Source organism: Camelus dromedarius, chromosome 4 (assembly GCF_036321535.1).
Source record: "Camelus dromedarius isolate mCamDro1 chromosome 4, mCamDro1.pat, whole genome shotgun sequence".
In the NCBI taxonomy this organism is placed as follows: Eukaryota; Metazoa; Chordata; class Mammalia; order Artiodactyla; family Camelidae; genus Camelus; species Camelus dromedarius.
In genome coordinates, this window is record NC_087439.1 from 31,165,080 (window position 1) to 31,178,749 (window position 13,670).

Here is a 13,670-nt window from a genome sequence, read left to right on the forward strand (position 1 = left end):
ATGGAGAGCTCCTGAGTCCTAGTATTTTCCCTTTCCACTAAGCTGCACTACCTAGTTTACATTTCTTAACAAGTAAAGATAAAACATCTTGTACATCTACTTAAAGATGTGACTACTTTTTTTATAAAAATGTTTTGATATTAAGAATAGTTAAGATATTTCCCTTGTAGTTAGACTTTATAGTGAATTCTCTGGTCAAGGATATGGGCTACATTTAGGAAATATCTCCCTCATTTGCCTGTCAATGTCATTGAACTTTCAGCCAAGGTAAAGTAATGTCTTGGGTTAAGACTCTATTTTTAAAATGCAAGAATAGCACTTTATGGTCCATTTTACTATGAGATGATCATAGTGTGGGCTTCTCTAGCTTAATAGCCAGAAAAAGCTTTGATAATAGAAGGAATGAAACGTACATCTAAGGCCTGTGGCCCTTTCAGAAGAAGGAAAGTCTGTATTTGGGTCCTAAGGAGCCTGGTTCAGAGTGAGGGCACTGGACACCCTCAGGAGGTATTTCTCATGAGAAGGGAAGGACTAGAGAGGAAAGGGGGTGCTGAGCAAAAGCTCTGCTTACTTCTCCACTTGTTCCTGTGTTCAGTTATGGGCATCTTGATAGGAGAACCTCACTATAGGTCACAAAGGATTAAACAAAACTCTAAAACACATGTATAATTACATCTTTTTAAAATGCTAGTATAAATGGATAGTAGCAGGTGGAAAGAGTTCACATTTTTATTTGCTGATTTACATGTGCTGCCAATGTCTTTAACAACAAAGTTTTTGTTTTTGTGTTTTTACAAACATCTGTGTCGACAACTGCTCAACTTCTGAAGACCAAAAATATGTGCCCATTTTTAGTGTTCATAAAATACGTATTTTTTAAAGAATGTAATTTCATCTTTGACAAATTAACAGGCATAATGGACATAGTATCTTTTCTTTGTTTTCATTTGCAACTTTGTAGATGGGGGAATCATTAAAGGAAATTGAGACTTGCAGGGGCAACTAAATTTCTGGCAGGGAAAGCTGTAAAAGCTGTCATTGGTGAACAATTTTGAGTACGAAGTGCCTCTTCCAAAAACTTCAACTTACATCACTTGCAATCTCTCTTGATGCCTTGGCTGCTCGGATTGGAATGGCATCCACACGCAAGTCATAGCCTTCCTTCTTGGACTCTTCCAAAGCAAGTTTATAGAGTTTCTGCAGAAAAGAAGATTAATCAATTGTTACTCCTTTGATGAAAAAATGAAGCTGTTTATTATTAAATTTTCTCTGTCCTCATTTAAACTACAGAAACAAATCCACAAAGTTAAGCATTAGTGTGGGTTTGTAGAAAATTCTGCTTCATAGGTGAAGGATTTTAAGGCTCATAGTTTAAAACTGTGATATTTTATTGATTAGTAAATTTCAAAAGTTTTTTGGGGGAGATCAGCATCTGGTTGCTATAATTTTGTTTTGCCAAGCAAGTGTATGTTTAAAAAAAACCCAACTATTTTCTATCATAATCCTAATGTAAAAGAAAGGCCATCTTAATACCAAAGAAGGGGAAGGACTAAGGACAGTATTTTTAAATTGAATATATTTGGATTTGTGAAAAACTCAATGCATTGTCTTTACTTTTTCCCATTTTGCCATGGGCTATCATCACAGACCACAATCGATCTGTAGTCTAAGATTTCAGAATCATTACCCTGATGAAAATATTGGTCCTGACAGAGATGCCAAAGACATGCTTGCAAATAGCGTTAAATGGGAACCAGAACACAATAAAGCAGCAAAAGAATAGACAGTATGATAACCCACTGGGTTCCAACCCACTGCCTGCCTGCTAAATAGTTGCTGAATAAAACGGTGGCTTGATACCCACACCGACCTATAGGGGAAGGCTTTAAGATTATGATTCCTATTGGGATGCGTCTCCATAAGCATTCCATTCCCTGGTACCATTTTGATAAAAGGCTGGCCTGCCCATCACAGAGCCCAAAATTGAATCAAGGGAAAACTATCTCTAGAATCAAGAGAGAACTATCTCCTTTACTGACAGTGTTAGTTTGGAGTGTGTATAATAAAACAGTCAGAGCATTTCACTAAGGAAATTGTTACAGCAGTTCATCTTTGCCCTTCATTATAAGATCAGTAGTCTACTCACATTACTGTAATTTATTTGGTTGAGTTTGGCAAGCATGATTTCTGGTGTGTCAGGCATGACATGGATTGTTTTCTTCTCATTGTCCCAGGCTTCAGTATATAAGCGCTATGAGAAAAAAAAAAGATGAAATTATTTTGGAGTTCACAGACATTTTTCTTTCAATTATGTGCCAGTCACTTCTCCTCTATACAACAGGAAAACTAAAATGACTCAAGATGCATAAATTCCTACCTTTCATGCAGATAAATTACTATTTCCAAGAGTATTTAGCTCACTATTTTATTGACTCAGAGTTTTCACTATTTCTTATTAAAACGCTTTAACAGTTCTGAAAAGTATAATTGGATTGTAGTACTTAATATCTGTAATTATGAAATAATTCTGGTATATAGTATTTTTAACATTGGGTTAATATTCTGAAGTATTACTAAGTAACTATGGTACCATAAAATGGAAAAATCATTTTAAAAGGTATTGTAAATCCTATAGGAATCCTTAAAATGTAGTAAGGTGTCAGAATTTTTACTTCATTCTATGAAAATTCCTATATCTGATGGTGAGGAGTGAAGACTCACCTTATTCATATTTATAGCATTGGTCTTTGCTAGCACCTGCTCCGGAGAGTCAGTGATGCTGGTAAATTTCAGCGCGTCTGGATGCTGACGGTAAATATTATCGCTTAGTATCTCTCCGGCCCTTTTGGCTCTAACTACATCCACGGAGCCAATTGGAACCCAGCCAATGCCTTTCAACCATTCAAGGTCTGACTTATACAAATTCTGTAAGTCAATTGACAAGAAACACATCTATTAATTAGTTTCAGATTCCTAGTCACAAAATGGGTCACACTAGAGAAACACAAAAGACTGATGAACAGGGAAAGCTGCCAACACAGTCAATCACTCATTCACAAGCATTACTGAATTCTGAGTATACTGTTTTCTGAAGCATTTCTTAGTACAATAGATTGTACCACGAATGATGAGAGATTTTTTTAAAAAGTAAAAGACACAGTCCCATCCTTGAGGGTATTACAAGATTTTTACACATGAGCAGAGTTTCTTCAGCCTTGGAAAATGTGTTCTAATAACTCCCTAAGAGACCACATACTTAGACCAATGCTGTGTAAGTGTTGCAGTCACAAAAATTCTTGCCCCCCCTTTTTTTAACGGAAAAGAAGTGAAATCCAACTACAGTAGAGAGTTTCAACACATAATAATGCTAAGTTTTGCAAATCACACTCTTGCATTTTAATTGAGATATAATCAATGTATTATACTCATTTCAGGTGTACAAGATAATAATTCAATATGTGTATATACTGCAAAATGATCACTACAGTAAGTCTGGCTAAGGTCCACCACCAGACTTACTTATACTTTTTTTTCTTGTCATGGGAACTTTTAAAAAACTCTTGCCTTTATTTTCATCTTCAAAATTACAAAAATAAAGTGTAATGCAGTGTTGTAGAGATACTATATTAGATACTTCCCTAATTATTCACTTTATTTTACTCTCAATAGGACATGTTAGCTGTATTATTATTATTATTATTATTATTATTATCATCATCAAAATCATCATCATCATCACTAATGCGCAGAACCAGCATCAGGGGTACTCACGTCACTCTGGAGGTCATAAGCTTTCCGAGCCTGGATGATGTCATTCTGGTCAGGCAGGCAGATCCACTCGTGCAGAGGATGTTTATAGTCCACATCACTGACCAAGGTCTGACATTTCTTGGCCAAAACTATACCAAGCATGTCCACTGGGCTGCTGTACCTTGTCTTGTATTTTTCAAAATCTTTCTTGTACTCACGGTCACTCTGCATTTTGGCAACGTGGACGGACCACATCATCTTGGGGTCATCATGTATCGCTCGGGCACCAATATGGTGACCCAACTGCTTACGATAAGCTTCTTTGTATTTGTACTGAAAGAGAGAACCCAGTAAATAAGGAGGAAGCATGAAGGACTGGTCCCTGTCGCCCGCTCTGTGGAGATGTTTATCTATGACGTCCTTAAGTTACCAGGGGAGTCTGAGCACACATGCGGCTGTGATGCTGCACACTGGGGCATGCTTACTCCCACAAAAGATGATGTGCTGCTCATTCACACACACCCACAGCACAACTGCAGTTGATTCCTTTATATTATGCTAGAAAGTTATATTGACCAAAAAAAAAAGTGGTTAAAAAGTGAACACTGAAAAAATGAGCTCAATTACAGTGATAAACACTTTCTCAGGAGTCAGTCATGGGGGTGGACTCATCTAAGAACCTATCTAAGGGATGTTTTTACATGGTTCATTAATTTTCTTTTTCTAGGGCATTCTGAGAAATAATGTCTCTGCACAAATAATCTGGGAGGGGTAGTTTTAAAATGGGTAATTTTTGTTGATAGTGAGCATAGAATTTCAGTTTTGCAAGATGAAAAAGTTCTGGAAATCTGCTGTACAATGGTGTGAACAGACTTAACACTCCTGGACTGTATCCTGAAAAATAGTAAAGATAGTAAATTTTGTTATGTATTCTTATTATAATAAAAAAGAAAAACCTACCAATATTGACAATTTTGCTTGGATTAATTGGATTAATATTTAAATTGTTCAGGAACCTGATGTATTCATTTTAGGGGAAAGGGATATTGATTTTTGTTAACCACCCCCACCCCCACCCCCACCCCAGCAATGAGATGTTTAACTTTTTTGCTATCCTACCTCCTTCTTCAAGTCATGGGGAAAAACTCAGGTAAGCCTGCCTCCTTCCTACTGTTTTTGCCTTGAGTGTATCCTGAGGACAGCTCATAAAGTTTTATGAGAAATTCACAAATGTCCATTTAACTTTGAGCAGGGTACTCAGTCTTACTAAGAAAAGACTAAAAGCATCAGAGGAACCACATTCCTTTGTCTCTATGATGCTTGTGGTCTTGGGCAGGTTACCTATTGCCTCAAAGCCTCAATTTATTTGCCTGAGCAATGAGGATAGCTAAGATGGGTGATGGCCAAGGAGACGTCCAGCAGTGTTCCAACAATGTGATTCCCTATGCGGGTGGCTGGCCTGTAGGTAACAAATGTAAGAACTTGATCAGCTCTTACATCACTGGCAATATCCCGGGAGGCCTTGGCAGCCACAATGGGAATAGCATCACTTCTCAAGTCATAGCCTTCTTTCTTGGCTTCTTCCATGGCCTGGCGGTAGAGATTCTGAGGAAAGAAGTAATAGCTTTTAGACACAGGCTCGCTTTCACTCTAAAAATGTATTTTTGTCAAAGAAAGACTACTTTTGGATGTAGAACAACAGTAGCATGTTCAGCCATAAAATTTTTTTAAAAAGATCTCTTTCTTCCTCTTTTTATTTATACAAGCTACTTATTTAACTTGAATTTTTTCTTTTGGCAGGTGTAACACTACAACTTTTCTTTGCATAAATCCTTCTAGATTTTACACATTCAGTCAGTAACTCTCAAATGTGCTTAGATTGCTCAGCATTTGTTCTTTTCATGAAATAACCAAGAAAGGTCTATCTATTTAACTCCAAATTTGGATTGGGAGCAATTTTGCTAGCAGAGAGCTTGATTACAGACCAGCAGCACCACCGCTACGAGCATGGACCTGCACTCAGACAGTCCTGAGCTAAGGACAGTCCACTGTTTCTGAATGTCTCTGTTAATTTTGATTTGCTCCCTTTTTATTTTGTCAACTGCTGGAAACTGCTAGCGGACAGAGGGGTAGAAGTACCAGGGATTTACAAGTCAAAAACACAAAATTGATATAATTTTTTTTATGAATTGGGAAAATACTCACTGTTCAGTTTCTGTGGCAGGACAGATGCACATACAAGGTGGGACACTGCTGTTCCATGGGAACACAGCTTGAGAGCCACTGCATTAAACAAATCATCTATACCCATAGTATTCAGTCTTTGCTTGTGAACCATTACAAGAATTTAATTCATTGTTAATGTTTAATAATTTTTAAGTGACTTTAGAGTCTGAGAGGGATATTATTATATGTTTTTAGTGTAGATGATTAATGTGTGACAATTCACATTCTTTCCACATTGAGATTTTACAAGGAAAAGCTAAGGTAAAAATAAGAATTTAATATATTTGAGATAAAATCCCAAGGGCTTTTAATCTTTTTAAAAATTTCTAGAAATTTTTTTTGTAGCTAGAGTCAAATACTTTTATACTTTATATTTTTCCTCTGAAGAATAAATTCTCAAATTTGTCCTTATGTGTAAGTGGGAAAAAATGTGCTTAAATCATCTCATGGCTTCAGGTCAAAAAAATAGATTTTTTTTTTTTAATCCTTTCAACATTGGAAAAAGATGCCAAGCTTCAAAGAAGGGAACATTTTTACTATTATCAAGGCTACGTTTTAAAGAATGTTTGGTAAGTTATTTACCCAAGAGAACTAGGGCAGGTAAATGAGAATTTAAGAGAAAACAAAAAATAAGATATGGTTGTTTTGTTTACCTCTACTGAAATAAGTATAGAATGAAGGTACCATTGGTAATAGGTTGAGAAGAAATTCAAATGGGCCATTCTGAAATCTAATCTTCAGAAGACAGTCTTTAGGGAATTGATGTAATCATGCAATTTTAAACAAGTAAGTCCAGCTGAAAATTTTAGAAATAAAAAAAAAATAGCCTAATTTCCTCTCAGCAGTCTGAAAAAAGCCCTACCTTATCTGACCTAATTTTTAACAAAAGGGAGAGGCTTAAAAGCATCATTACTCTCTGGGACAGAAACTAACTTCATCTGCTTGGGGTGAGGCAGAACTTCCGGGAAAAGATAATCCAACAGAGAAGCTCTGTGGCCAAGACAAAAATCTCTCATTCAAAAATCACTAAAGCCAAGGTCAATCAAATACTTTTAATCAGACTTGTCCTTGGGTGTGTTCACAATGCTAGACAAAGGGCAACCATCTCCTCTTCATTTCACTTGTCATGTCTATTTGATAGCAGCATGCCTCCACTTTAGGGCTATGTTATTATAGACAAAAGTGATTAACAGGGATAAAATAATGAATATGGTTAAGTCTTAAAAATGAGGACTTAAATTTTCCAGTGTTCTGAAACTGCCCTCCTTTTTTTGTTATTGTTTAATGAAGACACCACAAAAACATGTAAGAAACCAATATTCACATAAATCAAACAGATAATCTTGACTTGGCAAGAACAATTGGCCAAGAAGCTGTTTCTGCAGCAGTGTTTCTATTCTGCAAAGATATGTGATAACAAGTTTAGTGGGGCTGGAGATGGTGCGTAAAAAATGTTTTTTTATTGTCCTCAGGCAATTTTGAAATGAATGAATTTAGGAGTTATTATTTCAGTTCTTGTAAATAAACAGCAGTTATTTTGAGTGGATTAAATAAATCTATTTTCATGGTGACTTGAACATAAAAGGAAGAAATCAAAGTTTATTAAGTTGCCATTGTGTGGCAGACTCCACACTGGCCATATTATGTGTACTACCTCATTCAGTCGTCACAAAAATTCTTTGAGAGGCACTTTTATCTCATTTTACAGATGGGACAACTAAAGAAAAAACTCATAGAACAAATTTTGAAGCAAGTACTAATCTGAAAAATAGCAGTAATTATTTTTAATTAAAATTACAATATGATCCAGTCATTAATAGTTGACTTTGAGAATTTTTCTTCTCCTGACATGGAGATATTTTTGTATTTATCTATTTCCCTTTCTATCTATCTACTTTAGAATACAATGGTAGGTATGGGCAAAAAAGAAAAAAACAAAACAAAACAAAGCTGATTGGTCAACATGAGAATTAAATCCATAATTCTGACCTTTCTACTACATCAGCAAAATCAATGTGGTCAGGTCAAAATAAATGGTCTTACCTTACTATAATTTATTTTATTTTGTCTTGCCAACATAATTTCAGGTGTATCAGGCATGATATGGACTTGGGTCTTGTCTTTTTCCCAGGCTTCTGTGTATAAATGCTGTGGAGGATAAAAAAGGTTAATTAATTAGAAAAGCAATGTTTCTTTTAAACAGAGGTTTCCAATTTAGAGATCATGACAAAGTTGAAAGCCAGCCTCTTCTCTATCTGGGCTGTGTGCACTCTACCAACATTCTTCAGTATCTCAGATGTTATTGGATATTTATTGTCATTAAATATAAACGTAGACCAAGATATAAAAAGAAAACATGTGTGTTTCATTACAAGATCATCTCTACTCCATTAAACTAAAAGCAAGTATTTTCCAAGCATATACACATCCATTTGTACTGTGACTATATTAACAAATCCTTTGCATGATTTTCTTTATTTGCTTGTTGCTTGTTTATTAACTGCAGAGGTACCTGGGTATGCCCTCTCTAGATTTCTTTTTGATAAATGTTATAAAGATTTGCATCTGACTTGTTTGTTCTATACTTACTTAGATAAGTACCCAACGAGAAAGAAACCTTGATACCAAACATGTATAACTGTCATAGACTTCAAACAGTTTGAACACCAAACAGCTGTCTTATTCCTAACTCTATTTTAAAAGAGATGTCAAAGCAGAAATTCCCACATATATTTTGGGAATCCTAATGTAACTGAATAGAGAACTCAACAGGATGACAATTGGATAAGACAAAAAAAAAAAGACTAAAAATGAGTCACAGATCTTCTCAAAGACATACAGCCCTGTGTTATTTTCCCCCAGGGTGGGGGCTCACCTTGTTCATGTTGATGGCATTGTTCTTGGCCAGCACCTGTTCCAGGGAATCGGTCACGCTGGTGAATTTCAGCTTGTCCGGAGGCTGGCGGTAGATGTTGTCACTCAGTATCTCCGCAGCTCTCTTGCACTTGACCACCTCCACAGACCCAATGGGGACCCAGCCAATGCCTCTTAGCCACTGGAGATCTGATTTATAAATGTTCTAGTGAGATCAAACACAAAAGCAAGGATTACTGAAGCTGTTATGACACTATTTCAAAAATGAAAGAAAAATACTAGAAAATTGGGATAGCCAAACTTAAAGCCTATGTCTTTTAGACTATGAAGGCCAACTGCATATGGCTTCATGGTATTATATTCTCTCTAAAAGAAAAGTAAGGCATAGTAAATGCAGGGTGGAGAGGAAAAAAAAAAAGTGTTATTTTTTTCTGAGGGCTTTACCTAATCCTAGACCATTATCTGTATATTACTATGTATTACCACAGTGAGCATGGTCAATAGTGTTACTTAATGGTCTCAGTACTCACGTCGCTCTGGAGGTCATAGGCCTGCCGAGCATGGATGACGTCGCTCTGGTCGGGCAGGCACGTCCACTGGTGCAGGTAGTTCCTGTAGTCTATATCACTGACCAAGGTCTGGCACTTCTTGGCCAGCACCACTCCCAGCATGTCCACTGGGCTGCTGAACTTGGTCTTCCACTTCTCAAAGTCCTTCTTGTACTCCCGGTCACTCTGGATCTTGGCCACATGCATGGACCACATCATCTTGGGGTCATCCTTAATGTTCCTGGCTCCAATGTGATGACCAAGCTGCTTCCGGTAACCATCTTTGTATTTATACTGAAATAAAGAAGTCATTTTAAAAATAAAAAAGAATGGAAAAGGCTAAGAGTCTTATTAATATAAAACTTCATTATTTTAAAATTGGTAATTCTTGCAGAGAAATAAGTCATCTGAGCATCAACTTACCCCTCATCCTAAACTCTGATTAGATTTCACAGCAATACTCTACTGGGAAGCAGGCCAAATTACATAGTTCTATGGTTTGCAGACATTAAGTCTCAAAATAAAGGCAGCAATGCTTTTCAGAAAATCAATTGGAGTTGTATACTGCCTTTTTTCTCCATTATGGGCCAGTGAAATCATTACCCCAGAAGTTTTACACATGATTTAGAGAATGCTCCTCCTGAGTGCACAGGTACCATTTCACACTCCAGCCCACACCACTCCTCCCAAATCTGGCTCTGCTGACTTTCACTGGGTCACTGGACTCCTGCAATGGACTGGCTTGTGTTTTCCCTCCTGCATGTCTGCTCTACCCAAAATCAAATTTGGGAGAGGTTTGTTGGGATTCCTTGAGTGAAGAAACAGATGATGTAACTACAAGAAAGTTTTGGGGGGGAGGGGGTAGGTGCTGACTCTGCATTACCTTCTCTCCACTTTAGGCAACAACATTACACAAACCCTAGCATACACGTACAGAAGTCTGACTATTTCACCAAAGGAACTTCTTTCAGAGACTGGAGAAAGAGAAATCAGGCCCACTATTCTGTTGTCTTTTGGTTGTTTTAAGACTTTGCTTTTCTTCTTTCATTTAAAAAGAACTCAAAAAGAGGCACTTAAGGTAATTTTTCAAATAAAGGGTTGGCAAAAATCCACAGCAGGTTTGGGGAAAGGTGCATTTTCCTAGACCTGGCTATACCAGATCTTTTTCTGACATTGAATCAATACATGGAACCAAGTTTTTTCCCAACTCTTTTGTCATTTTCTTATTTCCATGTGGGTTATTTGTTCAAAATATGCAGATGAATGTGTGGTAATTATAGATATGAACAACTGGAGATTCAATTTTATACTGAAGTCTAGGATAATCCTTCTCTGTCTATGGGACCTGAATATTAAAATCTTTTGGAGTTAAAAATATGAAAGGGCTTTTTCAAATGAAAAACATTTCATTTACAGCACAATAAATGTGCTTTAACTGGCACCCAGATGCTTCTTGCCTTGTACTCCTGATCCTGCCCCATCCCCATCCAGCCATGCACCTGCAAGGAGCATTGCTACTCACGTCACTGATGATGTCCCTAGAGGCCTTGGCCGCTACGATCGGGATGGCATCGCTGCGCAAGTCATAGCCTTTCTTCTTTGCTTCTTCATTGGCAAGTTTGTACAGAGTCTATGGAAGGAAAGTCAGAGTAAGGCAAAAGGCTTGACATCAACAACCTGGAAATTATCAGGTGACATATTACAAAATTTAAAAAATGATAGGCTCTAGAAAACAGTCTAAATTTCTAGCAATACTGGAAAGTAAATAAATTATATGATAGCTTACAAAAAACCCTATGTAGCATTAGAAAACAAATGAAATATAACAACAAGCATTAACATAGATTGATAGATTATATCATTATAGATTAATATGATATATTATGCATATCAACATTTGATGTAATCTGGTAATATAGACTGATGGACAAAGCATCAATCTTCACATATTTCCAAATGAAAAAACTGCAAAGCAGTATGTTTAACATTATTCATTTGTATATAAAATATATATACTTATATACTTTTATTCATTTCTTTATTACTTAAAATTCTTTGACATCATGTAATAGTTTGTAATGTTTAAAAAAGCAAAATGAGGAGAAGATTAAAGTACAATTTAAAGCAATTGACTATAATCACAATTTTAAGATTCTAATTTTTGGCCACATCATATTAGTAAAACATGCACCTATAAAATTGCATTTTACTTAAAAAAACAGTAATTAGTGTTGGAGAGCACTTCTTTCCCATGCCTGAGGTTTTCTTCCTATAAAAGGAGCTCAATTCTTTCATCTCTGCCCCTTTACTCTCTCTGCCTCTGGAGAGGTGCAGTGATTTCCTGATTTATCTAATTGGGAGGGATGGGATAACAGGGCATGACCAGCTCAGCTCTGACCTGCTCCCTCTAGGAACAAGCCCCGTACCCCTCTCTGCTTCTCTGTGCTCTAAGTAGGCCCTCACCCCTGAGGGAGGTGGAGCTGTTTGTGCTGCTCCAGAGTGGCCTGTGCCTGGATGGGGAACTTAATTCCGGGGTTCAGTTAGCGGGGCTGTTTGGCTCCCATGTAAATATGTCCTTGAATCTAACTTTAGTAGTAAAAAATGTGAGATTTTGACTCCTAGTTCTACACCTTTGTTTTACTTCTTAATTTTATTCAGGATCCAGGTGGGGAAGAGGTGCATATTATTAGAGTCCCCCTTGGTAGGGTTGCCAGATTTAGCAAATAAAAAGATAGCAGGCCCAGTGGAACTTGAATTTCAGATAAAGAACAAATAATGTTTTTGTATAAATAATGAACCGGTATTATACCTGGTTATCCTAACCCTTGGAAATACCAAAAATACAAAGTTCCACACACCCACACAGGTAAAGACCATAAATTGAAAAGATAAAGTGATTTTGGTTCACCACTGGAATCCTAAAGCATATGATATTCAACCCAGAGATGCAAGGTTGCCTGAGCCGAGTGCCCCTGTCATGGTGCTGCATGCACCGTGACAGCTGAGGCCCGAGAGTCTCCCCAAAAGTGAGCGTAGAAAACAAACAATATCAACAACAACACAAGTTGCCCCACAGAATTCTGCCCCTACCTCACTGTAGTTGAGCTTGTTCTGCCTCGCCAACATGATCTCCGGGGTATCAGGCATTATATGAATTTGAGTCTTGTCTTTGTCCCAGGCCTCCGTGTATAAGCGCTATCAAAGAACACATTGATAGAAAACCATTTGAAATAGGAATTACAAAAAATTAATTAAAGCAGTAATGCTATTGATCTATTTAGGAAAAATAAACCAGACTAGGATATGTGGTATTCAGTGGGAGGGTTGAGTCTCAATGATAGTTACCATAGTTTAAAACTGGGAATAATAGAAATTACTTAGAGGATTTCAAGTACGTCATTTAGGAGGTAAACGTGACCCTCACACTTCCGTCGGTAATTTTAACTCCACGAGTCTTTAAAGTATAAAAACATTTCTTGGCATCTTGGAGAAGCTTGAGGCTGCTGGGGCTCACCTTGTTCATGGTGATGGCGTTGTTCTTGGCCAGCACCTGTTCCAGGGAATCCGTCACGCTGGTGAATTTCAGCTTGTCCGGAGGCTGGCGGTAGATGTTGTCACTCAGTATCTCCGCAGCTCTCTTGCACTTGACCACCTCCACAGACCCAATGGGGACCCAGCCAATGCCTCTTAGCCACTGGAGATCGGACTTGTAAGTATTCTGTGAGGAGGACAAAAGGCAGAACTCTTCAGCAAGACTGAAAGATTTCAGGTAAAGGGACAAATGGAATTGATAAGGTACTATTCTGGTTATTGTGGTTTTTGTAGAAAACAAGCTCACTGTATCAGGCAGACTAAGAGAGGAAGTATGTTCAAAAGTGACTCAGAAACATTTCTCAGTTGTAACAGAAAATGATCAAATATATCAGGCTGTTAGGACAGGAGTAATCCAAACGGATGTCTTCTATCAGTGAGGTCAGTGGATGCTCACCGCCCATGTGCACAGGAAAAGAATACCAACCCACAGAGAAAGCACATAGGTGTCCAACAACAGGCTATCAGTAAATAAATGTTAAGTCTAATCAGATAAAATACTCTGTGGCTATTAAAAGCCATTATTTTAAAGAATTTTGATGACTTGTAGGAATGTCATTAATATAAGACTAATGAAAAATAGCGTGTAAAACAATGAGTGTATAAATTACAAGAGCAGGAATCGGCTTTTTCAATGGCTGGACTGTTACTGCCTTCTGTGTATTTTTTCTTCTGTTTCAA

The 13,670-nt window shown here is 37.2% G+C and overlaps 1 protein-coding gene across 12 annotated transcripts in view; it reads right to left on the reverse strand.

The window, feature by feature from the left end:
- NEB (nebulin) overlaps window positions 1–13,670 on the reverse strand; it is a 215,406-nt gene that overhangs the window by 114,331 nt on the left and 87,405 nt on the right. For all 12 annotated transcript variants that reach the window (XM_064484770.1, XM_064484778.1, XM_064484776.1 and 9 more), the window contains exons 66-76: window positions 12,913–13,116; window positions 12,489–12,593; window positions 10,921–11,028; window positions 9,381–9,692; window positions 8,852–9,055; window positions 8,020–8,124; window positions 5,248–5,355; window positions 3,772–4,083; window positions 2,722–2,925; window positions 2,147–2,251; window positions 1,090–1,197 (exon numbers count right to left, since the gene is read on the reverse strand). In XM_064484770.1, the coding sequence (XP_064340840.1) occupies window positions 1,090–1,197; window positions 2,147–2,251; window positions 2,722–2,925; window positions 3,772–4,083; window positions 5,248–5,355; window positions 8,020–8,124; window positions 8,852–9,055; window positions 9,381–9,692; window positions 10,921–11,028; window positions 12,489–12,593; window positions 12,913–13,116 (1,875 nt within the window). The remainder of the gene's footprint in view (window positions 1–1,089; window positions 1,198–2,146; window positions 2,252–2,721; window positions 2,926–3,771; window positions 4,084–5,247; window positions 5,356–8,019; window positions 8,125–8,851; window positions 9,056–9,380; window positions 9,693–10,920; window positions 11,029–12,488; window positions 12,594–12,912; window positions 13,117–13,670) is intronic.